The 27,146-nt window shown below is 41.9% G+C and overlaps 2 protein-coding genes across 16 annotated transcripts; one reads left to right on the top strand and one right to left on the bottom strand.

Moving 5' to 3' along the window:
• Positions 1 to 65: 65 nt before the first annotated feature.
• On the bottom strand, positions 66 to 6,546 carry LOC140658861 (C-type lectin domain family 2 member B-like). Of its 12 annotated transcripts, none has more exons than XM_072877843.1 (6): positions 5,994 to 6,540; positions 5,481 to 5,570; positions 4,517 to 4,680; positions 2,826 to 2,929; positions 2,186 to 2,292; positions 66 to 1,892 (listed from the first exon to the last, which is right to left on the bottom strand). In XM_072877843.1, exons 1-6 carry the CDS (start codon positions 6,217 to 6,219, stop codon positions 1,876 to 1,878), a joined length of 708 nt encoding a protein of 235 aa, XP_072733944.1. In that variant the 5' UTR covers positions 6,220 to 6,540; the 3' UTR covers positions 66 to 1,875. The 12 variants fall into 12 exon arrangements, with proteins under 12 accessions (XP_072733944.1, XP_072733936.1, XP_072733924.1 ...); XM_072877865.1 differs by lacking the exon at positions 2,186 to 2,292 and adding an exon at positions 3,801 to 3,864 and having other exon boundaries at positions 1,753 to 1,892; positions 5,994 to 6,537; XM_072877893.1 differs by lacking the exon at positions 2,186 to 2,292 and adding an exon at positions 3,810 to 3,864 and having other exon boundaries at positions 1,753 to 1,892; positions 5,994 to 6,536.
• On the top strand, positions 6,209 to 23,954 carry LOC140658892 (C-type lectin domain family 2 member B-like). 4 transcript variants are annotated; one of them, XM_072877932.1, is made up of 6 exons: positions 6,209 to 6,342; positions 8,089 to 8,263; positions 9,119 to 9,175; positions 11,234 to 11,415; positions 13,523 to 13,626; positions 23,351 to 23,954. In XM_072877932.1, the coding sequence occupies exons 2-6, from the start codon at positions 8,095 to 8,097 to the stop codon at positions 23,490 to 23,492; spliced, it is 654 nt and encodes a 217-aa protein (XP_072734033.1). In that variant the 5' UTR covers positions 6,209 to 6,342; positions 8,089 to 8,094; the 3' UTR covers positions 23,493 to 23,954. The 4 variants fall into 4 exon arrangements, with proteins under 4 accessions (XP_072734033.1, XP_072734048.1, XP_072734059.1 ...); XM_072877947.1 differs by lacking the exon at positions 23,351 to 23,954 and adding an exon at positions 14,541 to 19,974; XM_072877940.1 differs by lacking the exon at positions 6,209 to 6,342 and adding an exon at positions 6,603 to 6,752.
• Positions 23,955 to 27,146: the final 3,192 nt, after the last annotated feature.

The following is a 27,146-nucleotide window of genomic DNA, read 5'->3' as shown; positions in this document are numbered from 1 at the left end:
AGTCTTGGACCACCACAAACCTAAAGCAGAGGAGCAAGCTCAACTGAAAACAGAGACCCAAAGCATTGCAGGGAGCAACTACTGGAAGTATTTATTGGCATATTTACAAGGCAATTTACAGAGACAGCAAAATGGACTTTGCACCCTGTCTAGCACTTCGCACCCTGTCCAGCACTATTCTAACTGGACTTTTGACACATGAGGGAAATAGGTCCCTACCCTGGCAATCCGAACCCTGTCCACGGTTCCTGACAAGGTGCTGCCCCTTCTGTTCTTGTGCTTTCTTGGGGAACTACCATGGGGAATGAAGATATATTAAATACTTTGTTCCAGTTTCTCATCTCACCTATTTCGTTCCCTCCAAAGGAGGGTCTCTTCTGCATAAATACCAAGTACATTTATAGCAATTTGCAATTTCTTCTTCCCATTTCTTTGAAGATCAGTATGTCAGACTCTTCATCTTCCCCATGAGCTTCTCTGAGCTTAACTCGGTATTGTTTCCAGACTAGAACATCTTCCTAGCTTAAAAGGCTTTTCTTCTGCTTGCACATTTTTAAAGACAGTAATCATCCTTTGTAAATCATGTATCTTGGGAAGTAGTCTTTGTAAAGGTATCTGCTGAGCCTAAGAGTGACCAGACAGGAGCCAACCAGAGATCTTCCAGGTGAGCGTCCCATGCCCCCACTGCCCATTTTCAGGGCATCATACCAAGAATTTAAACAGATTAATCCAGGGTGCTGTGCTATTTAGCTCTAGTGCATCTATCCCATGGACAGTTAAACTATCCCTGCCCACACAAGTCACTTGTCTCCAGCCATGCTGAAGACAATAAAAGCCTTTTTTCTCCCTGCACAGGCAAACAGATAAACACCACACGCACTTTAAGCTGCCCTAGAACCCTTTCCACGCTAGATATACGTCTCTCCCCTTCTAAATCCAGTTGACTTCGTCAGCCCTCCCAAAACGACAGTTGTGCATGATTCCGTCTGGGAGCTTTCCTATTGCAGCCACATATTCAGGGAAGTTTTGGGCAGCAGCAGTCATGTTTCCACATCAGTCCAGAGAGATAGAGAAGAATATTTGTAATCTGTCCCACTCTATGTGCCCCGTAACAGCAGTGCCATTTGCTAGAAGACCTAGTCATTATCTGCCTTCCTGGTTTACAAAGCTCCCGCTTATATCCTTGAACATTACATACCAATCACATTTGAAAACCCCATGGAAAAAGAAGGGGAGGAAAGTCAAAACACCTTATGAAATCTCACTCACTTACCACAAAGACAAACTGAAAGTTCTCAGACAAAGAATTACTGAGTTCCACAGAAAACAGAAAAAAACACATCATTGGGTTCACTATGAATTGCATTTTCAATAAGACCTTCATGTCCACCTAACAATGTTTTTGGCTACCCTAAAAAAATATGTTTTGCAATTGTGAAAAGTTCTCAAGAAAAGTATCCACTGCCATGTCCTTCAGCAGTTTCAACAATGAAACTGTATTACCAAGAAGCAACTTCTGTTCTTTGCGACAGCCGTTGTATCATCGTTTCTTCTCGGTGCTGCCACTTCTTAACCAATTAACTCTTTCTCATGGAGTCACTATTACTCCCTGTATTGCTTCTCCTGGAGAAGTTTGGATATGATCCTCATTACAGCACCTCTTGCCCTTGTGGACCTCCTACAGCAAGGACTTTCAGTATTCTGAATTCCAGCTTCTCGTGGAGAAAGTCTCTGTATTTGCACAGTCAGCTGTTCCCTATTAAGAGCTTGTCTTGGGATTAAACTGACCAATGGTGCAAAGCCCGTTCCTGAGTGAGGAACATGCCCTGGTAGAGATGAAGGCTGAATCTATATGGACACAGTCTCCGTAATTTGTTATATTGACATGAAATCTAAAAAGCCAAGAGAAAAATAAAAATTAGAGCAGAACTTTGGTCTAAAAATTAGAAGACCTATTTCTTATTCTTTGTGAAACTGGGTCTTGAAGACTGTGGAGAACAAACTAGAGAACAACTAAAAATAAGCCCCGCTTCTCATTGGGAGGATCAGAATTGCCGTGCACGTGAAATGTATGGTGATGCTCTCATGCACCTTCCATTCAAGCAAGCTGCTTTGATCCCCACAGAGATGTACCATGTGTACTTGTACTTCACAGTCTACAAAGTGTTGTGAGCACAAAACGCACAATTGTCCAGAGCAGGAGAGAGAGGATCCCAGCGGGACTCATGGCAGCAGTACTCCTCCAGTACAGAGTGGGGCCCTGCCACCTCTTCCACCGATTTTGCTGAGTCTCTGTGGAATACACAGGATGTGGCTGCAAAGAAAGCCAATCTCTGGGATACAAAGTGGGCAAAAGCGATGCCTTCTGAGGTACAACCACCCAGCCCAGTGACCTTCCAATGGGGTCCTGAGCACCCCAGTTGGTCTTAGGAGGCCCTGTCTATACTGGCTGAGTGTTGAACCCTGGAAGACCAACAGGGCAAGCTAATTCAAACCATTTATAATGTCTAACATCGTTAATTCTTCCTAATAAAGCAAATATTATCCATCTCATATAGTGGGATTGTACAGAAACAAGTTACTCTAGGCATAACCTAACAGCTGCTATGCAGCCACATGAAAAAGCAGGCAATGATGCCCCTTCCTCAGTTCTCTGGGGACATAACTAGTTTTATTAGCATATTATTAACATTTTTACAGCCATATGACAGCCCTCATTTGGTAAGATATGCAGTTTATCTACAGTGGAATAGGTAACACAGAATAACTTTTCTACTTGGACAAAAAACTCTCCTCCCACATAGTATATTTGAAAGAAAACTCACAAGTTTGTGTTAAATAACTCTCCATTCACCCAGAAGAATTTGTTTCCTTTCCTGCGCAGCCCAATCCAGAAGTCTGTTATGCGTATTCGATACATTATAAAGTCCTAGAAAAAACACAGAATAAAATGACATATGGCTATTATATTTTTTTTATGATTATGATTATATGTATAAAAACTGCACAGATATAAACTGTGTCACAGAATATGCAATGGTGGACTTTTTTTTTTCACAGGTCACTGATGTTTTACTGTTAAATTTAATTAGACAAAAACTAAAGGAAGCCCTAGGTCCATTACCAATAGTCAATGAGGTCCCAGCTCTTTAGCTGGTAGTCATGCAGAGTGTTACTGACCATCCACCTATAGCCTGTCCCACCCCATCATTAAAAACATCCATGTATGTCATTAGACATACCATATCACATTACATACTAGTACAATGGTTTCACTGTATCGCCAGGAGAAGGACGTTTCAGTACAAGGACATGTATTTAGCGGGGACACAGTGCCTGACTCGGCACAGGTTGCCTTGACTGTGTTGTATCACCATAATTCCTTGGATGTCAGTTATGTTGCATCTCTACCAAATTCAAGTCACACATTTAAAATCCCCCAACTTCCCCATTTTCACACTTTTGCTCTTGACACTAATCGTACCATAAGTGTGTGAGTTAATTCTGTTTATATTCCTGACTGTAAAGTCAGTTGGGACTACCTAAACACAAACTCCCGGGACATTTGAGGGCACACACGTAGTTTACCATCTGCAGTATGAATAAAATAAATACTTTCTCAATTCTTTCCTTATGATCCTACAGTCGTCTCTGAAAACACATTTGATATAGCGCTATTTTATTTTGTTTTTCTCAGCCAAACAGAACACCCTGAATTGGTAGGATGCTACAGGAGATTTAAAGAACATAGTAAAAAGAGAAATGGTTTGAAAACAACAAAAAACACAGGTAGAACCTACTGCACGAACCGGGTATTTTCAATACCGTGGGTCCCAGCATCAGATAAACACAGCCGGTCTTCGCCTTTTGTGGAAACAGAGAAACTGACTATTTTGCACAGATCTAACAACACATTTCTGTTCCTCAGTTGGCCACTAAACCATTTGTTATGCTAAAGAAAGCATCCTTTAAAAGAACTGTGTCCTTAAAGAGTATCAAGAAGATAAAAGACATACATGTGCATCAGTGGTCTGTAAACTCAAAATTAGTTTAGAGGTTATATTTAGCATGGGAATTGCTGTTGACTGTACTTTTGGGTACCCTGGAGAGGGAATGAATGTCAAGAGGGTGTGAGAGGAGAGGACAAGATGAATTGCCTAACTTAAAAAGCACACATAAATTGCCAGTTCAGAAAAAACAACCACATCTTCTTTATTAATAATTAGGAGTCACAACTCCATTTTTTTATTCTTTCAGACTTTACTTTTAATTTATAAATAGTTTGCTTTTTAAATTTCTGAAATACCCTCTAAGGTAATAACAGAATTTCTACAGCGGATTTTAGTGAACAGACCACGTCGCACTGAAAAAGTCTGTAGGTTGTACCGACTCACAACAAACAAGTCTGCCACACAGTATGCTGGGTTTGAAGCTATACAAGGGAACAAGTGATGGAGTCACAGAAACTGTTAGGGCAGCAGACATAGCACCGAATTCAAGGTGCTGGACACCTTACCAGCTCTTGGTGGCTATCAACCACTGCAAGGGAAGCTCCGTAGGCAGAGCAGAACTCCTGACTGGAATTCCAATCTGCCATGGCTCGTGAATGATAGTAACACTTCTTCTTGTAGTACAGCCAGTCATCAGGGCACGGCTCCAGCTGTGGTAATTTAGGTGGATCTTTTGTTCAAATGAAGAAATGAAGAGAATGTCACTTACGCATCATTACGTATTTAAAATACAATTGTATACATGTTTACAAATTCTGGACCTGCTTCCTCCAGCTTAAAAATATCTGCGACTTGCACTGAATTAAGCAGGAGATGGGTGAACATAATACAACTGAAGGATTGTGCTCAGACATTTTTCCAGTTATAGCAGCTACGGTGTGTCCAGTAATCCCTGATTACATGCTCACACACTGGGCATGTGCCAGCAAACAGACTCTGGCATGTGCAAGTGCAAAGCTCCAGCTAAACCAGAGACACCAAAGGTGGAAGAAGGCTGTCTTTGACAAAGCGTGCAAACATAGACACTAGTTATCTACTGTGAACAGCTGAAATTTGACCCTATACAGGTTCTGGTTCAATGTACTCAGCTGTAAAAATAACTCTACAGGTCAGAGCCAAGCCAAGTTAAGAAGTCAGTACTGCCTCCCTGACTCTGCTTCTGGCTTTGTCATTCCTCAGCATTTTGCTATGCTGCAGTACAACAAAATCCTGCAGAAAATGTAAAAAATTAAGTCAGTTTAATGCTACCAGAAACAACTGTCTAAGGACAAGCCATTACACAATATAGTTTCACTTTCCTTTTCTGGATTCTAATCTCTGTGTAACAGCCGCCATGACAGTGTGTGGGGGAGAGCTGAAAACCAGTGGAAACACCTCTTACCCCTCAGCAATGACGAGACAGCATAACGAAAGAGAGGAGTACTGAATTTTTCTTTCCAGAGGTAGTTTTTTTAAAATAAATGCACTCACTTAAGGTAATCCACATTAAGAGTAAAATTACAGCAACAGCTATGATAATTCCCGCAATTCTTTTCCAGAAAGAGAGGTGTAAACAGATATCTAAGGAGAGAAAGAAATATGAATGCATGTCAGGGAATAAAGCACATGTAAGGAACTGAAGACTCGGGTCAAAAAAACCCATGCAGAGATACATTAATTTCATTAAGATTTTCCAAACGCTTGCACCTACCCCTGAAACGACTGCCTACTGCAGAGCTTCAGGAACTTCTAAGACTAGACCAGATTTTCAAAGGTGTTAAATTGCCAAATCCCACAGAAATACTCGCAGAATACGGTCCCCCCGAGTGCTTCATGCCCACGGTGTCCCCCTGGGGCGGGCGAGCGGTCCCCCGCCCCAGCCAGCCCGCTGGCTCCCCGGCGCACCCCGTCCTACCCTGCTCCTCGCGGGCACGGCCGGGGCCTCGCCGCAGCCCCCGTCCCCTCCCGTCCCGTCCCCAACCCGTCCCGTCCCGCCTGACTCACCCTCCCGCACTTCGCGTCTCCGGTCAGTCGCCGCTGTCCCGAGCAGCCGTTTCCCCTTCAGCACCGGCTCCGCTGACCTGCGGGCCCTGGGGGACCTGTCCCCGGGCCGCAGCCGGGCCAGCAGCGGGTCGGAGGACCACCGCCGCCGGAGCCGCCGCAGCCGCCGCAGCTCATCCCGGCGCCAGGACGGCGAGAACCCCATCTGGCTGCCACCTGCCGCCTCCATCGCCGCCGCGGGGCGGAAGCCCGCCGCTCCCTTTCGGTTTCACCCCCCGGAGGTGCTTGCGGCGGAGCAGAGCGCGGCGCGGAGCAGGGCCTCGACCCCGACGGCAGCCGCGGGACGGCGCCGGTAAGGGGCGGGTGGCGACCCGGCAGCGGGGTGGGGAAGGGCCAAGCGGGCGCGGAGGCAGCGGGAAGGCCCGGGGCGGGCTGGCGGCGGCGGAGACCGGGTTCGTGCCCGCGGGGCGGCCGGCGCGGGCCGCCGCTTCCCCCCCGCACGCAGGCGGCGGCGGCGGCCGGCATCCGCAGACCCCGCCCGCAGCGCCGGGAGAAGGTGGGGTGCTGCTCCTGCCGTGGCTCGGGCCGGGGGCCGGTGTGCACCCCCCGCCAAAGCCGAAGCCGAAGGGAGGGTAGGACTGAAGAGGAGGAAAATGGGCTTGTTTAAGTGCGAGGGCGGCCTGGATCTCCGTGGTTCACTTGCAGTTGTCTTGTGGGCTAGGACAAACAGAGCTCCTGCTGCTGTTTCCTCCAAAGGAAAAGGTTTGTCGCAAAAAGTGAAGGCATATTTCTTTAGCTAAATAAGTTCTTGGAAATTGAAATACTTTTTGTGGCTCAATGAAAAATTGCTGACCTTCAGGCTGCATGTTTTTCTTCAATCTTCCAAACGTTCTTTGAAATGCTGTTGCCAGCATCTGCCTTCAAGAAATGCCTTGTGTTACAGACAGTGGCAGCACACCTGTAGCCCAGCTGGCTGTGCTGCTCCCTGTGACCGACCCAAAAGCCAGGGGTGGGGAATAGGCTTTTTCCCTAGTGTGGACGAAAAGGTTCAGGAGAAACTCCTCTGTGGCTGGAGTCCAAACCAGGGCTTTTTCAGTACAGTAGCGCAGCATAGCATGCTTGCTGGAGGCAAGAAGCCCAGTCCATGAGCAAGCATACATTCATGTACCCAACAAGGAATATCCCGGCAATAAAATGGACAAACTGTTTTGGGGATGTGTTTGGGGCAATCAGAAGAGTCTTTGGCAAAAGAGCACCTTATTGGAGAACGTAATTCCAGGCCTTAGTTTCTTTCTGCTTTTGTAGGATGGACCAAGCGCAAGTGCAGTCTGATTCTTGGAGGTATTTAGGCACCTAATTACTGTTTTGAATTTGTGGAGTTGAGGAGGCCTCTTAGACATGTGGCAATTAACATAAATAATAATAACAGTAATGAAAGTAAAGATGTTGAAGCCTTTTCTAAAGACAGTGGGGTTTTTTTTTCGCTATTATAACCTAACTCATGAAGGTGAATTGACATTTCTGCTTTATAGCTGCATATTATTCTCTGGATTACTTTTTCTGTTAACTTTGTCATTGAAAGTGGGATTTAAGAAAAACTGTGAGGAAAACATCACTCATTGGAGTGAGCACAAAAGGGTACAGTGAACTTCCCTCTGCAGACCAGGTTCAGCCTCACTTGGGAAATTGCCCAAGCTTTTTACATGCAGAGAAAACTACTTTAAGCTACATAGTGGTGAAGCGGAAAGCTCTATTTTTTGTGGCCTTTCCCTCCTGCCTTGATATGCCCCATCCCTTCCGTATCACATTGTTCCCATGTACTCTGTCCTTCCCTTTCCCTCCCTTACAGTCCTCATTCCCCATTGCCCCCCTCCCTGGGAAGGAGGATATGTGCCCACCTTCTCCTTTCGGTGGGCCTCAGGTATGTTGCACAAGCTCCTTATTTTCTATTTGTTTCCTCATTTCTCCATTTGCCCTGCCCTCATCCCCTCAGGTGCAGGCAATAACTAAGGCAGCTTTGGGATTTCTACTATTTCCACTCGTTTATGGACAGTAGGGGAAGCACTCATTAAACATAGCTTCTTTCTTTGTTTCCCAGCTGTAGATGGAGTCTGAAGATGAACAGGAGGCTGAGACCACCCAGATGACACAAGCACCTGTTGGGAACGTGGACTCCACTAATGTCAAACAAGATGGCAAACAAGAAGGGGCAGCTAGTTCATGGGTGTGGAGGACAGGAAGGCACTGCAAAATGTGGTTCTTGCAGTCAAAATGTAAGATTTTTTTCTTTGGTGTTAGGTTAAGACACCTTCCTGCAGGAAGTCTGAAGTCTAGCTCCAAATCTAGTTCCAGGTCCCCTGGCTTGGACAAGACAAAACCTGGGAGTTTACTTCTAGGCAAAGCTGTAGTCACAAAAATTAAGATAACTGTTACGTTTGATCCAAGTGTGAACTGTTTATGTTTGATCCTTTTGTGTGAAAACGGACATTTTTCCATGTGGTAGTTTACCTGTATGAAATACTCTTGGATAAGATGTAGGAAGTGAAGCCAAACCTCATTAGAGAAAATAGTTTGTGCCTTTGCAGCAGATGAGCTTGCACATCTGCATTGAAATTTGTGTGTGAAGGACAGCTTGTGACAAAGAGAATATAAATTTGATTCAAGACTGCAGCCATCCTCTGAACCTCAACCTTTAATATTTGAATTGCGTGAGAACATTCTCCTGTTTTCCAGACATGGATGTAGCTCGATTGGAGTTAGTGATGACTTATGAGTTCTTGACCTCCAGAGGTTATTGCTAAGAGGTCTGCAAAGCATAGAGGAGATGATAAACTTGGGACTGGAAGGCTTAAATTTCCTATACAGGGATCTGCACATATGTGGAAAACTTCAGGGTGTACACGGGTCAAAAAAAATGCAAATTAGGTGGTAGTTGGCCATTTTATCGAACTATCCAGTTACATAAATGTCAATTCAGGGTGCCTTGTTTGACTTCCGTAGTGCTTTCTATTTACATACTTGGAGCTTAAATGGAAGGCTATTGTGCTGCTGTCTCACTTAATACTGAAATACAGTCTAAGCCCAAGTGTTCATATATACAAAACCATTAATAATCTTCTTTTTCACAGTCCGTTGGCTATGCCTAGCTTTTGGATTTGTGCTGGTGGTCATCATCATTGCATTTGGTAAGCTTTTGGAACATTTTCCATTTGAGATATGTTTCCTCTGACTGCTGAGCTCCAGGATTACAGCAGTCAAATGCACCAACATTAGTACTCCACAGTGCCTGCAGAGTCACAAAACCTGGGATTTCCATCACTATTTCAGTTGTTTTGATGTTGGTAATAAGGTTGAATAACCTCCAGGCCGAATTTAAAAGGAGAGAGAATTCTCCCTGCAGATAAAATCCAGATGATTCAGCCGTAAACTTTTCTTTTTTCTTTTTGCTGCATCCTTACTACTCTTAAGACAGTAGTTTCTTGCCTGGCCATGCATGTGGTGTATGCATTTCTTGTCTGTGCTTATCACCAGTAACTCACCTGATTATACCAGCTAGTACACTAAGTCAGCATCGCATCTGAAGGCACAGACTCCAGGCTTATTATGTGGGCTGCTCCTATACCTGGTCTTGAGGGCTCCTTTATTTTCATACGTGGAAGACAATTGCATAATACAGCTACCTTATCTCTTTCACAAATAGTCTTTGGGGATCATTCTGCCGTTTTGTTTTTAAAAATCTGTTTGCGTTGCATGCTGTATTTTTAAGAAGTCAGCCCTACCTCCCACTGGCACAGTGGAGGCCAGATGTGCTCCTGCTGTCCCATGCAGAACTATTCTATAGGAGCAAAGGCTGTCCTGCCTGCAGTATTACCTGAGGTATCCAAGTCACTGGGTGCATGTGTATCTCAATGGAGCCTCCACAGCCCCATCTGCACAGGGAGCTCTTGAATCTCTGCCTTAAATATATCTTTGGTCTGTCCCCTGCAACAGCATGAGGTATAGTAGTGAGGTCCTCTGCACATAGATGGAAATGAATGGAGGATGATAGTGACATCTGTCCCTGTTGATTTTCCTTTGCTTTGTTAGGCTTTTATTTAAATGGAATTGGTCACATTTTCTTGAGGGGGTGAGGGCAGTGCTCGCAGGTGACTTGCTAAAGGGTGTCCAATTATATATAGCAAAGAGAGTAGCTGATTAGAAACGAAAAGAGAGCAAGTGTGGCAACAGCAGGCTGCAGAGTTTGGGAGATCAATTCACTTCCTGCAAGCCCCTCTACTCACATATCAGCCAGTTACTTTCATTTCGGTATTAGCCATCTCTGAGCTTAAGCAGTGAAAAACTGCACTTTGGGTGCAGAAGGTCTGGATTTGATCCCAGCAGGATGTCCCAGGAAACACACTTCATACACTGGGTGAGCCTGGGTGTGTTATAAAAGACAGCATGCTGAACAGAAAAGGTCAGTGTAACCATTCAGTAACAATCAGGACAGATTATTTTTGTTTGGAAAATAGAAAACAAAATAAATGCAAATTAATTGTCTTCATTGCAAGAAATTAAGCTCAGCACCGAAACAAAATGTGCCAGTGAGTCCTCTCACCCTCACAGAGCTACTGTGACAGAAAGAAGATGAAGAGAGGGCACCAAAACATGCTGGAAAAAAACTCCAACCAACCATTCTCCAAACCATTATCTCCAATTAATAATAATTTTTACCTCTTCATTAACAGACAAGTTTCATTAGCATCATATCAACACCAAATTTCCTTACCTTCACACAGATTTATCAAACACTTAAAGGTCTGATACAAAATCAAAGCAACTTGTCTTCATGAAATATATTACCAGTTGTAGATATTCAAGCAACTTTATTACTTAAAATGAATTTGATCAATAAATTAACAGTATGAGTTTCATTACCCTATTACTGGATTTAAAATGTGTCGAGTATAAATCGTCAATTGTCAATGCCTCTAATTCTCTAAAATTAATGAGTGTTTTCCAAACCCTACTTATTTTCTACTGATTGTAATAATTAGGCTGCAGCCCCCAACTTTCACATTTCTCAGCTGAAGACAGTGCCTGAAAGGCAAGGAAGGTCAGGACCCTTGCCCTTCCTTTGGCTTTTCTTCTGGCATCTAGTGTGGCATTGGCTTTCAAAAAAAATCTACATTTTAGGTTGAGTTATGCTAGTGAATGCTAAGATTTTACCAGGTAGAAACTTTGTTCTCTCTTTTCCTTTGTAGTTGTAAAACATGAGACATCTTACCACCGGAAATCTCATTCTGAACAGTGCCCTGACGAGTGGATAGGTTACAAAAAGAAATGTTACTTCATCTCAAAGAAGGAAAAAAACTGGACAGCTAGTCGGACCTTCTGTGCTAAGAATGAATCCTTGCTAGCCATTTTTGAAAACCAGGAAGAAATGGTAATGGGAAAAAAACCCAACAAAACAGAATACAACTTCTGTATCTCTCTCTTTTCTTGACAAAGCTTTATTTTTTCTTTGATGCAATACTTATCCTTTAAATCTTTGTAAAATAAGTATGCTGTGTGAATTCAGGTAGTGGAAAAGAACCTGCTTTGTCACTGTAAGTAGCTGACTGGCTGCAGCAGATGCAGCAGCAGTACCAGCTACCCTGCACTGCTTTGATGCCTGGATTTTACTTGAATGACTATGAAAAGCTCTTTGTTATGAATCAATTTGCTTAGTTTTACTTTTCCATCCTATGAACCTTCATCTTCAAAGCAGGTATGAATCTGTCCAACTCCCAGTACAGACAAATAAGTTGATACTTTGCTTTCTATAAGAAACCAAACATTTAAAACCATTTCTCAGCATAGTGGAAATTATCCACTTTTATCGGTTTGCATCTGTTTTTAGATATGCCTTAATGCCTCTTGGAGATGCATGCTTATACTGGTGGTGGGAATATACCCTCGCTGAAGCTGGTTGGGACACTTTCTCATGCTAATAAGTTTGTTAAAATACTTTGATTTGCCTCTATTATGGTCCAGTTGCATTGAATCAGTGAATGCTAGTGACATCTTACTACTGCATGCTACTAAAACTGTTATATGCTTTTACAGACCTGCTGGCTGTTGAGTATTGTCAATGAGAAATTAGTTTTATCAAAAAGTTAGTTTTTAGATAGATTGACATCTGAGCTTTATTGTTACTGTGATTGTTGAATAGAGATCAAAAGGCTGCTTTTCTGGTTGGCTGGTATGTATTAGTGGTGTAGCAGATACTGAAATGGAGGAACCCTCACTGAAATTACACAGATTAAGTCACATCTGACTTAGACTTGAGCTAATAAATATTTTTGCAGCAACAAGAATTTCAACAATGAGAAAGATGCAGGGCCTAGTTCTTACTTCACGTGTGAGTCCCTTACTGAATGTGGTCTCTCATTTTATCCCATCATCAGACCCCTTTCTTTGCCAGTAATTCCAACCATATTTGCCAGCTTGTCCCCTCTCCACAAGCCCCTTCTGCATTGCTGCCCTGTGAGTGATCACGTCTTACCAAATTTGTAAATGCCTCTCTTCCTTATGCATCTAAAAGCTTCACTTCTACTTTGGTGCCTGTGATATTCAGCTGATAATTGGCTAGGCAGAAATTGGTGTTATTTAAGCTGATGCTTAAAAACCTTACAAACTGTAAACCCAACTTATGAAAGAAAAGCACAGGAATGCAGACATTGGCCGACTGGGTCAGATTAGTGTTCTGTGGTATGCTTTGTCTGGTTTCCAGCACTGGGTAGCGTGAGCCACACCAGAAGAAGGTACACCAAAAACTGTAGAAATGGCATTGGGACCATACGGAGACAGTTTCTTCTGAACTGTATTGAACTGAGGTTGCCAGGGGAGAGTGGAGGAGTATAAGGGTTCACTCTTTCCATGTCCATTAGAGTCCATGCTGACAGCTAGTATTTATATCATCTTTAAGTTCACTGAGTCTAATGATAGCTTGTTTCAGGGAGATCTGTAATATTAACCCATTGCAAGTGCTGTTTCTGTTATCTTCCATCATTCTTTGCTGTGTTCGATACAGGTTGTTGCAAACTTCTGGAGCAGTGAGCTGTCTTCTTTTATCTGTAGATCCACAGATAAAAAACTTCAAATTGAAATTATTTAAATAATAATTGGGAAGGGGGGGGAGTTCCCATATGCTCATCTGAAATGCAGGAAACACTTGTATGTACCAGCCTATTTAGATCGAGTTCCATATGTAGAGATTGAGAAACATATATAGAGAGACACAACCAATACATGGTGTTTGGGTATTTTTGTGTGTAGTGAACAGTAATAATTTTCCAGGGTATAGAATTGAATAACTTCACTGAAGTTTATGATAACTGTAAGGGTTAATTCAAAGGCAGAATCAGGCTCTTAACTCTCAATGAAATGCTTATGAAAGTGTTTTAGATGTGAGAGTGATGAAATAGTCCTCCTCAAAAGTCACAGGAGGGATTTGCTTCTCATTGTGAGAGCTCATGTTGACAAAAATGCTTCTTTTTTTTTTTTTTTAGTGTTCTTTAGCTAAGCTTTTGAAAATAGATGACTCCTGGATTGGATTGCGCAAGAAAGGGGAAAGCTTCTACTGGGAGAATGGTATTGCCTTGAAGGTGGACTCGTAAGTTCCTTGTGATTGTCTAACACGTACTTAAGCAAATGTAGAATTAGGGTTTACAGCACAATGTTATTTCTATCAGGATTGGTTTTTTTCCTGTGATTTATAACTATGCCTTTGAAAATGAACCCTTTGCAGTTATTACAGATCTAACTCCAATAGCATCAATGTAGAGAAGTCCCTGATTCAAGAAGGGTTTTTTAGTAGCTCAGCACATCAAGATAATGTTATTGATCATCCCTGTTTACCTTAATTTATACATATTTTTCATTACATAGTATAGACATTTCAGTCTCTTTTCAGATCTTCAGAATTCTTGGTTTCCAGTGTGATCCTTTGTGCTCGTCTTCCTGAAATACACAGTATCTAGCAAATACACATACATTTTTTAGAGATGAAAGACAATGAAGTGACAGGTATGAGGGAATAATCATCTTCAGATGGATTAAGCAGCTTCATAAGAAAAATCATCTCTGCTTTAGTGAGTTTGTCACAACCTGCAGGCAACCCAGATTTTCCCCCTGTTTATATTAGAAAATGTGTGGGCTACAACAGCTCTGCATCAGGCCCATCAAACAGCAGTTCCCCTTGTCTTGCTCTCCAGAGCATTTATGACCTCAGTAATTCTAGGCAGGATATATCATAAGCTGTCTTTTGTCTTTCCTGCTGTTATTGTATGATACCTGCTATGGACCGTTCATAGAAACGGAGATTCGTGCAACACTACATGAGCGAAACAGGCTTTTCTAACATGATTTGTCACTCACCTTGCTTTTAGCAGCTGAAACTACCATATCACAAGGGACGAAAGTCAACTGGAAACTACTTCAGCAGTTTTGTTTTACAGCAGGCTAAAATATTTGGCTCAGTAGTAGAAATTATTTAGTAATCATTGTTTTCTTCCTGTATTTTTTCAGGTTCCAGATACGGGATCACTCTGAGTGTGCCTACCTGGATGCCTTCACTATTTCTACATCAGCATGCTCTTTACCCAGGCGCTGGATCTGTGTCCGACTTCCCTAAAGGGATGACTTAGATCTTAATTTAATATTGACAGTTAAGACATATCCATTGTACAGTCACTTTGGATAGACGGCAGGTCTGCTGCAGCCACACTGTCTCAGACCATCTGGAAGCCTAAATCGGAGAGAAGAGGATTTGTCTTGGCTTCCAAAATGTGCTTCTAGGTCTTCTGTCCTAGGACAGAAGAGGAGTGTGCTTAGTTCAGTTTACAGATTGCCTACAGTGAAGTCTACCAGCGCTGGCTCATGAAGCTGAAGGTTCAGTGGAGTTCCTGCTAGCCTTCTGATAAATAAGGATCTCTTGTGTTTGCCTTCATCTCAGCACGTTGCCTTCCAGATACACAGCAGCCAGAGACACCAGCCAGCCAGCACACCTAGAGAAACAGTCAAATCGGGGCTCTTTGGTTTCTCTGAAAATGCCTTGTGCTCTTTGCTGAACTTTGTACTGACTGACTATTTCAGTATAACATCTCCCTGATCTGCCAGTCTTCTGACCTCACCTTCAGCCCCGCTTTGTCCCTCTTATCTCCTTTTATTTCTGCCCTGACCTATGAATCTTACGTTTTTCCGTTAAACTTGTATTCTTTTAAGTAAACAAATATACTCAGTTTGCACCCTGGCCAGTCTATGGCCATCACCGTCATCAACAATTCCTATGGCTGAAGTGACAGGGAGTTCAGTACTTATCAAAGGAAGGTGCTCACAAAGTCTTTCCAGCTGCGCCTGGTTTTCATGCAGGCTTTCATATTAATGTTTTCTAAGTTTGTTCGTGCTAAGATTTGAGCTTGTTCAAAAAAGCAATAGGCACCCCCCACCGCAACACAGCAGGATTATTCACGGCCAATTGCATTATCTGCACATCCAGTGCACAGTAATCTGAGGAAAAGGGCATGTTCAGGTTTGGTTTTGCACCCCCTGGAAGCAGTGTTTTGTCTGTGCAAAAAATCTCCTGCCACTGGAAAGAGTATGGCATTTACTGATCACAAAGTGCAGGAAATAATTTTCTGAGCAGACAGCTGTGGCAGACAGAGACATGAGAGCTGCAACCGTTTGCTGGTGCCTCTCTGATGAAGGTTCCCATGCATCGTCAGTACAACCCCTCAGCTGCTCCATTCCTGGGGTGGGTGCGAGGGTCTACATTAGCTTCTCACATTTGTGCTGTGTTGGAGAAATCTCCAGTAGATGAGTAGAGAAGATAGCTGGGGGCAGTAACGCCTCAGCGAGATCTGCTGGGATTTCTGTTGGAACCTTCAGTTGGCTGGTTGCTGAAAGGACATCAGCAGTGGGTTGTGCATTTCTCTACCACTTGCATCTTGCCTGCTAATGATGATAGAGTCATAGAATCATAGAATCCTTTAGGTTGGAAAAGATCCTTAAGATCATCAAGTCCCACTGTAAATGATGTAGCATCCTGGTAAGAAATTCCTGTAAAATGACCAATATATACGTGGTGCTAAAGGCGACAGGCTGTGGCACTGAATTACTTTTTGAGACGCTGTGTGTAGGGACACTAGTCCTGAATCAGGTCCCACTGTTGCCAGCTTCACAGCCAAGTGCTTCCACAGCCAGCTGCACTAAGGTTATCCCTGCTTTACGCTGGTGCAAATGAAGTCAGAACTCCTACTCTGCATTTCAAAAGCTGTGCAGGTCGTTATGACCTGTGTAAATAATTTATTTTGATACAAACAGAATACTAAGAGGAATTTAATGAGTCTCAAGGACTTGCAATGTGGAAAGCTCCCTTACTGAGTTCCTGGGAAGGGGCTGTTTGAGAGAGGAGGAGGAGGGGGAGATGTAAGACAGTTTGGGGCTTTTAGCTGCTGTAACTTGGACATTCTGAAATTCTGAGACAAAAGGTAAACAGAACTGTCTTGAATAAATTGCACTTGAGTAAAACTACAGATTTTGTTTTGTGCTTGTCTAGGCTGAGCTAAGCTATTTTCTGTTACCAAAGGCCTTCCCCATGTTGGCAGTTTTCAGGGATCATTTTTATTGTTAAAACAAAGGTTTGACTTGAGATCAGCAGCTTTTAGGCAGCACAAGCAACTGGCATGCTAGTCAGTGATATTTGCACGCAGACACTCTCCTTCAGCTTGTTCTTCTGAAATAAGTGTTCAGCATTAGGTGCTGAGGGCATATACTATATGTACACAGAAAGCTGCGAAGGGAGGGGATTAGCCAAGAGTGACTGATACAGCAACAGTGATGCACTCAGACAAGCCTTTGTGAAATAAACAAGCATTGCAATAACTGATTCAAACATTTCTAACCAGAGATGGGAAGGGCTAAATGTCTAGTCATGCATGATTCCTTGAAGTTTAGCAGAATTGTCATTTTTCTCATAGGTTCATTTGTAAGTTGCATAAGAACTTTTTAGACAGATCCCTTCCTTCTTGCAAATATCCCAGTTTCAGCTATTTTCCATGCATGGTAAGCCTAAAAAATAGAAGACACTTCAGAGAGATATCAATCTGAAAGCCAGCAGTCATTCAAATTAAGACTTCAGTCTCCAAATAATTTCTGTTCAGACATCATTGGACATCAAGATCCTAATTTTTTTGCCCACATTTGAATTTTGCTTCTCCAAAATTATAGATCCTCTTCTATTTGGGGAAAGGGGAGTCTCTCCAACATGCATTCTGCAGCATCTTTAAGCAGCAGGTACAGTATTATACTGTCATTAGAAAGAGTAGTACTGTAGTGGGAGTATATGAATCCAGAGTGATCAAAAGAAATTCCACCTCCACCAGTTACAGATGAACAGAAAGCATGATCTGCTGCAAAATCACTGGCACTTCCCAAATACACCAATCTGCAGGTTACAGATGCTCACTGAATTGAGCTTCTTTCAATCAGAATCAAAGTTGATGTGCTGCTGAAATAGGAAAGAAATGCCTCTGTCCCAGAACGAGGGCATTTTCACCATGTGAATTATAAATTCTCAGTGTCAAATGAAAGTAAAGGCACTTCCAGAAAACTATTAATACTTGGACTGGGGAAGAAAACACAGAGAGATGACTACTTACACATCCAAGGTTCTTAAATTGTATTTTATTTGTATATTCTAAACCCTGTACATTCTATAAATATACAGGATTATAAACTAAAATTAGTAGGGAAAAGAGAGCAGATGTGAGGAAAAAGTAATGAATGGTGATGTTTAATTTTATCTGTATGCTGAGGTGGCTGGGAAGCTGATGAAATACAGTTGTCTCAATTTTCTTGTGGCATTAGATGGGCTTGATTTTTCATGGATTAATAAAAGGAAAAATTACGTATCAGTCATTTTCCCATAATCCACTCCCCTGGCAGATCCCTTCAGAGCCAAGGAGGCTGAAGCCATGAAGATGAATGCCCCGTACAATCTATGTGCATATAGAGCTGAGGCTGTCCTGAAAAGAGATGGTCTGAATTAGTGAGATTGAAGTGATGTACACAGACACCTCCATGAAACCATCAGTGCCACCCTGTGGTTCAGTGGGCTCTGAAGTGTGAGGAGCAGCAGGGACACCCTGGCCAGGGAAAGGGGACAAAGGAGTCAGCAAGAGGCAGAGTTAGGAGAAACAGAGGAACGGAAACAGAGTGGGACATACTATGGCATATAGCAATGGTTTTTGCACTGGTAGAGGGTGAGCAGCTGCCCTGCCTAGCCACCTAAAATTTGAGAGGCTCTGAGGGAAAATTCACCCTAGTTATTTTAGTATGAGATACTTGGTCCTTGGAGGGTCTGGTGTCTCATGACTGCTTATAGAAGAAGCCTACATAAAAGTTAGGCTACATGCCTACTTTTATGGGCACTTGTAATGTCAAGTGAGATAAATGTAACTCTGTTGTCTTATGAACTCCCCCTTTCTGAAAAACTGTCCTGTTTCACTGAAATCCTGGTAGTAACCACTAAGTTTAGTTTATCTGGCAGCTGCTCATGTCATATGCAATAATCCTGTTTCTGCTAGCACTAATTGAAAACTCTCTAGAAAGTGTACTTACAGGGACTGGACCTAGAGGTTTCAGGGTTCAGAAACTGCAGTGACTAGTGCCCAGCAATGCTGTACACAACTTCTGAGGTTTGATGTTCTCAAACCCAAACAGGGTGAACATCACAGCCCTCCTGACAAGGCAGGTCTCCAGGACTCACAGCTCCTATAGTTCAGAGAGGGGAAAAAGAGGTGGTGAAGTAGAAACTGTCTCATGCGTGGCACCACAGCAGCCAGGCAGCTAGGCTGTCTCGTTGCATTACACAACAATGTGGTGGCTGCTGGGGCAGGGCTCTGACAAAAGCAGCTGCAGGAGTTTTTCCCCGTGTCAGGGCTGAGGGCTATTTACATCCACAGAGAGCTTTTTTTCCTTCCCTTGTTGACCCGATACCCCTGGGGGGTCCCTGGGGGGACCCCTGACAGTCCCCTGGGGGGGTGTAACATTTAGTACAAGAACAAACACACATGTGAGAACTATGCCTGGGGTCTGATTCCCCAACTTCCTAACCCCTTTGTCGGGATTCCTGCTGTAACAGAGCACCGACCGGAAATAAATCGCAGGTTAAAGAACTTGTGCTAACATGGTAGGTGTTGCAAATGGAAAGCCTGAGCATAGAGAAGAGATGGGTGATTTATCAAGACTGTAGACATTTCTAACCCTGATTCTCAAGGCTTCACCTCTGACTTCGTACCAATGCATCTTCCAGCCAGCCCTGATACAGCTGGAAGGCAGTGGATTTGATAGGCAGTGCTCATCTCAGCCCTAGCAAGGAGAGAACGGAAACTGCCCATGTGTAGACACTAACTCCACTTCCTGCAGCAACCATTTTCATATTACTCGGAGACTTAAAGGTTGCTGAAACCACAGTGGTATTTGCTGGTATCTCAAATCAGGTCATCTAAAAGCTTCCTCAGACACTGTTTGCACTGTTTTTCTTAAAATCATCCACCACTAAGAGCAAGGCTACTAAACGTGGACCTATTTGCCAGGAAGAAACAGCTTTACAAGGAGTTGCTTAGGAAACATAACACATTACTCCAGGCTGCTTTGCAGAAGGCAAAACTAAGACGGAAATTGCAGAAGCAATCCAAAGGCAGAGTAAGGGGCTTTATGGAAAAAGAGGGTGTCAGCCTCTGGCTTCTTCTGACATAACAAGATCTGCTTCTGATCATAGTGCTAGCAGACAAGAACGGTTTTGAACTTGAACTTTGAACAAGGCCACGAAAGCATCTGTAATAAGAACTGCTCTGGGAACTAGTAATTTGAAACATTTGCAAAATTTGTTTGCTTTTGTTTTTCTTCTGATGGTATGAGGGCATCTGCATTCTGTTAAAGCACCTTTACTGTCCTTTGATCTGTATCATAAAATCTCTAGGTAGCTTCCTGCTTCTTTACATGGTGTCAATGCCACTTACAGGAATTTTGATCTTAATTTACATGAAACATATTTTGAAGTGGAATTTTGAGAAATGTGGTTTTACTACATGCTGCACTGTAACAATGTTCACAATACCATTAAAATATTTACAAAAATAAATGTTATTAAGTTCCAGAGTTAAATGACTTTATTTTGCCAACACATCTGAGTGATAGCAAACCACTCAGATCTGCTAAAAACATAGTTGTTTTTAGGCATGTAAAGATATTTCTCAGACAAAAAGCCCAAACATTGCAAAAAGTCTCCACCAGTTGTGTAATCAGAAACTCTGAGTTCTTATGGTTGAGGATTTTCATAGCATTTTTATAGTTTATGGGAGACATCATTGACCTAACAGAATATTATAGCATCTAGAAATCAGAGTATGGCTTCATAGCTAGGAGAACAAAATAGGATGTTAAAGGGATTTACTCAAAGTAACAGCGGAGCTTGTGATTACCAGTTCCCAGCTCTTCCCAGCATTGCTGAACATCTACAGTTCCTACTGATCTGAGAGACAGCTGTAGAAGGCCGCCACTGTGAGCACTGTGGTGAAGCTTTCCTCAGTTTCTCTACACTGTGTTTTAAATTTACTATCTCTGCTGCTTCCTTGCTCAAGCCAAAGACATTGTGGAGCACCCCAGCCACTACATAAGAGAAAACCTCAGCTGTGCCTTTTACTTCAGGGCTCAGATGAGTGCCCTGTTCATAGCTGCACCTTTGTGCCTTCCCTGTCTTTCCTATCACATGACAATGTCATCTCAAACATACTTCCCAAAAAGACCCTAAGGTAACCTGCCACTGGGCAGAATTGGGAAATGTAGACAGCCTGAACTCACATGCACAGTATGGACACACCAAGCCTGTTCGGGCTTCAGGCTATTTATAAAGCCTGCCAGTTCAGCTACCACAGGGGGTCTGTTCTTATCTCCCAACATAGCCACAAAGAAAATATGTCATCTGATGAGGAAAATGTAAGAAAGATCTATCTTGTTTGTGCTTTTGCTTTGTCCAAAGCTAGCCCTGAAGAAGCTTTGCTCATGTGTGAGGCTTCTTCTCCCTGTAGGCTGCTCAACTGTCCAAAACATCACGTGTGACGTGCAAGGCTCCCTCTCCTCAAAAACAGCAAGACCAGAGAGACATGGAGAAGAGAAGGCTCCGGGAAGACCTTAGCAGCCTTTCAGTACTTAATGGGGGCTTATAAGAAAGATGGGGACAAACTTTTTAGCAGGGCCTGTTGTGATAGGACAAGGGATAATGGTTTTAAACTAAAAGAGGGTAGATTTAGACTAGATATGAGGAAGAAATTTTTTACGATGAGGGTGGTGAAACACTGGAACAGGTTGCACAGAGAGGTGGTAGGTGCCCCATCCCTGGAAACATTCAAGGTCAGGCTGGACGGGGCCCTGAGCAACCTGACCTAGTTGAAGATGTCCCTGCTCATTGCAGGGGGGGATGGGACTAGATGACCTTTAAAGGTCCCTTCCAACCCACACTATTCTATGATTCTATGATTCTATGATTCTATGATTCTATGATTCTATGATTCTACGACACCTGACTGTGGCCTCAACCCCCAGAATCACATCAGGAATCTCATCACCCCAGCTGGAAAGAAATACAGAGATTTAACAGTCTGCAGTCAGTGTCTAGGAGAGGGAAGCGCATAACTCACCAGAAGTCACGTCCCATCATTGATCTGATGCTTCAGACCTCTATGTAAACACAGGAACAGTGCATCTGCACATTGTGTTAACTGTTGCCCAAACCAGAAGAAACACTTTACTCTTCAAAGAAATCTGCAGTGTAGGATGATAGCCTCAAAAGAACAGCACTGAGACTGGCTTTGTCTTACAGGAGGCCTGATGCAAATTTAATTCCATGAAGAGCAATTAAGTGAGGCATAAATTCAGTACAGGCAATATATTCTCAGAGAACTGACAACTTACGCATGCTGCCAGTGGTGCTGTGAAGCCAAAAAAGAAATTCTTATTTTAAATGTCGTTTTCATTCTCCTTAAGTCAAATTGGTCAGATCTAGAAGCACTTATTATCCACCCTCTGGTATTTCTTAATATAATTGCTGAATTTCCAAGACTAGATGCAAATGGTATAAGCCCATGAACAAACACACAAATTATGTTTATAATGGAAAATGACTGTAAATCTCAGCAGAGGATTTGTGAATTCCTGTGTGAAGCTTTATTCTACATGTTAACAACAGTAACACACATGCTGGGGAACTCATTTGTGTTTGTGGTGGTGGTGGTCATATGAAAAGGCAACACACTTTGAGACTTCAGCTAATGACCAAGGCTAATTGAATTAGAAGGGAAAAAGGGCAATTTTGGAAGTGTCTGTGGAAAGTTCCCTTTCTAAAAAATGTAGTTCCCACCTCTATTAGCCATATTTTTTTTCTGAATAGTTTTGCATAGGAGCAATCTCTTAGCCCCTAACTCAGTAAGACAATTAGTGAAATATGAAGCATTATGCAGCAAACTTGTTAAGTAGCAAACCTTGGGTTTGCTGAGAATTTCTGTGCTGGGAAAATTCCTCCTTCAATGAAATGTCAATATGTTGTAGTAACATTTTAGTGTGTGACCAAATATCATTGACTGAGCATAAGCATTTCTATTCTGTCATTTGTGATAATTTTAATAAAAAATGAAGGAGCATTTTCATTCCAGGCTGAGGTCACTGCTACTAGGTGCCTATACTAGAGGCTGACATGCAGAAAGATCAGAGCTGACAACACTCAGGGGAAGGATCTCTCACAGTTTCATGGAGGAGTTGTATGGAAGGGGACAGAGCTTGAAGGGTTTGCTTCTCTTACAAAAAACTATGGAAGTGTACAGAAACATAAAAAAGAATACTAGCCAGTGTCGAGAAATTTTCACATAGAAGATTGGAAAATTTAGAATTAAGCTTGCCCTCAAAGTCCTAATGCAGTTCTTTTGGGTGTATGTGTACTTTTACATAATTACACACTGCTTTCTGCATGCTGAATAAGTAGTGCAGGTAACGTTTCGTCCCTTAATTTTTTTCTGAAAAAAATGTGACTGGATATATTGGCTCATTACACAGAAATATTCTATTAGTAATTATAAATAGAAAATTCTGAGCTACTATGAATCTAATAATTAAAACCTCATTAATATTTATTTTATGATAATACAAAAAGCTAAAAAAATAGTGACATTTTGCCAAGAATCTTAAATCTGATCAGCCTAAGCCTATTTACAACATAACAGGATATAATTTTTTTCTTAGTATACTATGCAACATGTCCATTTGTTTATTCTTATTCCTTCTAGATATAATGGCAACACTGACTTTGAGCATATTGCTGTTCCGGTCTCTAAGAGCTGCAACGATAGCCCTCAATCAGCTCACAACCTTCTGATGAAGAAGAAACATTCTAATGAAGAAAAAAAATCCTTTCATCATCGCTACTGAAGTTTCACTTGTACAAATCAAGAAGTCATTAGTATTCCCAGGGTCAAAGTGGTTTGCTTCTCAGTTTGATGTTGAAGAATATCTGCTTGATCTCCCTGGACACTCTCTGGGACCTGCAGTCTAGACAACTCATGTCCCTGTTCTCCCTTGGACGATGTTTGTCTCTCCAGTTTCAGAGTGATCCCTCTGGTTGCAGCCTGCCATTGCTCTTTCTGGAAGTCCTATGACCATGGACAATTTGAGCAAAAAAAAATCAGATAGCTCTTGCAACTAGCTACATGTTTTACATATAATTTTTTCTTTATTAAAAAATATAACCATGTGATAACTGGAACAAGAAAGGGCTGAGAAGGCAGACAAGAAGCCATGGAGACTGCTACAGTATTTGCTAATAAGAGATCCAAATTAATATCATTAACACAATATAATTAATATATATAACACAGCTGTAGTGTCATGCAAACTGATTTAATCAACCCTTTGTTTGGAAAGAAGGCTTAAATTAATACCCTGCCCTGACAGACAGTATTCAATTCTGTTTTCATATGTAATTTCCCTGCAAAAGAGAAGGGATTTTAAAATCAGATTCTTCTTTTGCAAGTATAGTGGGTTAAGGAAAGCACATAATGGATAATGTTTAAAAAATAATGTGCTTTCATTATGGAAAAAAAAATCCTGTATTAAGAATTGTGGACTCAAGAACATCTTACAGAAAGTCAGTACCTTGGAGCGCATGCACAAAAAGAAGTAGATCAAGACAAAAAGCATAATTGTAACTCCAAAGGTCTGGGCTGGGAGATTGTTTCATTGTTTTCCTGGTGGAGACCAGAATACTATTAGAGCAGGTGTGTAACTTTTTGTTTTGGAAGATGTTGTATGCAGTGAGTTTTGGACCCTTTTGCAAATGGAGAAAATGAGACAGAAAACTAAAAGTTGATACAATGTCCATTTTTATAGTGCAGCTATTTTAGATTATTGGAAGAAGTCATGTCTTTTCAAGTCAAAACTGATCTCCACTAAAATCTCATGCTATGGAGATTTTCCTTTTCAGAGATAAAATAATTGAACTTTTGGAGTTCAGAATTTTTCTTCAAGAAATTCACTTGGATGTGTGAGACATGATTTCCCTCTAAATATCTTTCACTAGTGAACATATTTAGCTACAGGATGACAAATTCTTTTCTTTATTTGTGTTTGGGTTTTTGGGTGGGTTTTTTTCTGGTATAAAGATCAAATTTACTGATTGGAATTATTCCAGATGTCCTTTGAGACCCTTAAAAACTAGACTCACCTTCTGACCAGGAAATTCCTAAGCAAGTTGCATACCACTCTTAGCAGCTTGGCTGTCTGTTTGCTGAGTTCCTTTAGAAGCCTTGGATGAATAGCATCTGACCTTAGCCATTTGGGCCTATTAATTTTGCCTGTTTGTTTCATAACCTCTTGCACTGACCTTCTGAATTGAGACACAGCCTCTCATGTGTCACCCATGAAGAAGATTCTGGTATGGGAACCTCCCCAAGTTCCTCCACAGCAAACGCACGTGCAAAAAACCACTGATTTTTTTTTCCCTACTACTGTGTGCCCTTATCTATAAGCTGATCATCTATTGCCTTACAGACCTTTTCGCAGGTTTCCTGCTCCTGAAGAAGGGGGGTTTCCTTATTTTTATGTTTCCTGCAAGCTGCTCCTCAGTCTCTTTCGTGTTTTGCTTTATTGTGTTTTCATATTCGACTTTATGGAATTTATAGTCCTCTCCTTTCGCTTCATTTCAACACCTACCTTTTGTAGGTTGGCTTATTGCTGTTTATAGCCTTTCTTGCCTAGCTGTTTAGCTCTGCCAGCATCCTCTGGATCTATCATCTCAGTTAAAGGAATATAAATAGCTTTCCAATATAAAGAAAAAAAACAAGTGTTTTTGACTTGGATTCACAACACCACGTTGCCAAGAAAGGATGCTTGTTTGCCTTTCCCATAATTCAATTTAAAAGCTCTTGTTTTCAGTTTGAAGCATATATTGGACTTCACAAAAGAAAAGGAAATGATATAGCATTTTATATATGTATGTAAGTGGCTTTGAAGTTTTCTTTCTGCTGAAATAAAATGTGAAGTGTGAAGTCTGTTTGAGAAACAAGAAGCAGGATGAAAGAAAGACAAAGCCAGTTCCCTGAGCGTGCAAAAATAAGAGGAACTAGGTTTGTGATCTTGTAAAATGCTATGCACATCAACTCTAAGTACCTACATACTCAAAAAATTCCATGTGGACACTCATGTTTAAATATAAGCATGCTTACATTTTTCTGGATTGCTCCCCTGTCCTGGTGTTTGGGTCCAAGTCACACGCTTCATCCTTCTGTTGACACAGTGATCTACATTTTCAAGGCTTGTGACTGTCTCTTACCTTCGTACCTGCAACACTGGTATCAGGTTCTACTGCCAACCTGCGAACAACCTGAATAAACAGCTCTGTTTTTTCCTTCAGCCTCTGCCACAGCTGGAAGTCACTGCCTGTAAATATCTTACTCCTTGACTTTCCTCTGGTACTTTCCCAAAGCTGCCCTCTGCTAGTGTGGCACTAAAACCTCGTTAATAGCTTAGCAGATATTGCTATGAGATCACCACCCATCACACACGGCATTATTGCTTTACCCTTCTTGTGTCCTCCGTGCTCCTCCATTTTCTTTCTGTATCCATCTCTTTGGCATATCTTTTTGTAGAAGGAGCTAATAAGCTTTGACAAGGTAAAATCACCATCTTGTCATACTTTGTGTGGTACTCACTGTTCCAGGACTGCGTTGCTGCAGTACACAAAATTAATAATAATGCCATCCTTGGAAGAATGATGTCAAAACCCCAGATCCTTGAAAATACTGTAACAAGAAGGGCTGCTCAAAGGTTAATATTTTGCTGCTACATAGGTTTTAGTATGCATGTTAATTGGCTGTATCGTTATTGGATGTGTACTGCATACATGCATCAATTGCTTGGTTAATTTTTTTTTTAAAGGGGGTATTCTTTTTAGACTGAAAGATTGTTTTTCCTTTCCTTGGGTGCATTTTCTGCAATCTTTATCTGTAGATGTATGAATATATTTTCACTTCTACTCCAAACTTTTAAAAACTAATTTGAGAGTGTAAAGGGGATTTAGTATAAGTGAAACAAAAGACTATAATATTTGAAGAGTGTATTTACCAGATACATGACTTTTTAAAACTGGTTTGTTCCTATGCAGGAGGATAATCCACCTAGGAATCAATTTCTGTCATTATTTCCATGGGTGGTCTCTTGCTAGTCTTTTTACGAGCTTCCTGAGACAACCACAGGATCCACTGCCTTTGATTTACTTGAGCTTTACATAGCTTAGCAAATATACAAGAAAAAAAAGAAAAATAATATAGACTGGTAAGATGACTGTGGTGGGTTGACCTTGGCTGGCTGCCAGATGCCCATCCAGCTGCTCTCTCATTCCCGCTCCTCAACAGGACAAGGGGAGAAAATAAAACAAAAAAGCTTGTGGGTCACAATAAAGGCAGAGAGATCACTTACCAGTTACCATCATGGGCAAAACAGACTCAACTTGGGGAAAGTTAATTTAATTTATTGCAAATTAAAATAGATTTGGATAGTGAGAAATGAAGACAAAAAGATTAAAGCAAC

The sequence above is a fragment of the Ciconia boyciana genome, chromosome 1, assembly GCF_034638445.1.
Source record: "Ciconia boyciana chromosome 1, ASM3463844v1, whole genome shotgun sequence".
In the NCBI taxonomy this organism is placed as follows: Eukaryota; Metazoa; Chordata; class Aves; order Ciconiiformes; family Ciconiidae; genus Ciconia; species Ciconia boyciana.
Note: the sequence above shows the minus strand (reverse complement) of the source record. Positions and strands in the feature narration are given on the sequence as shown.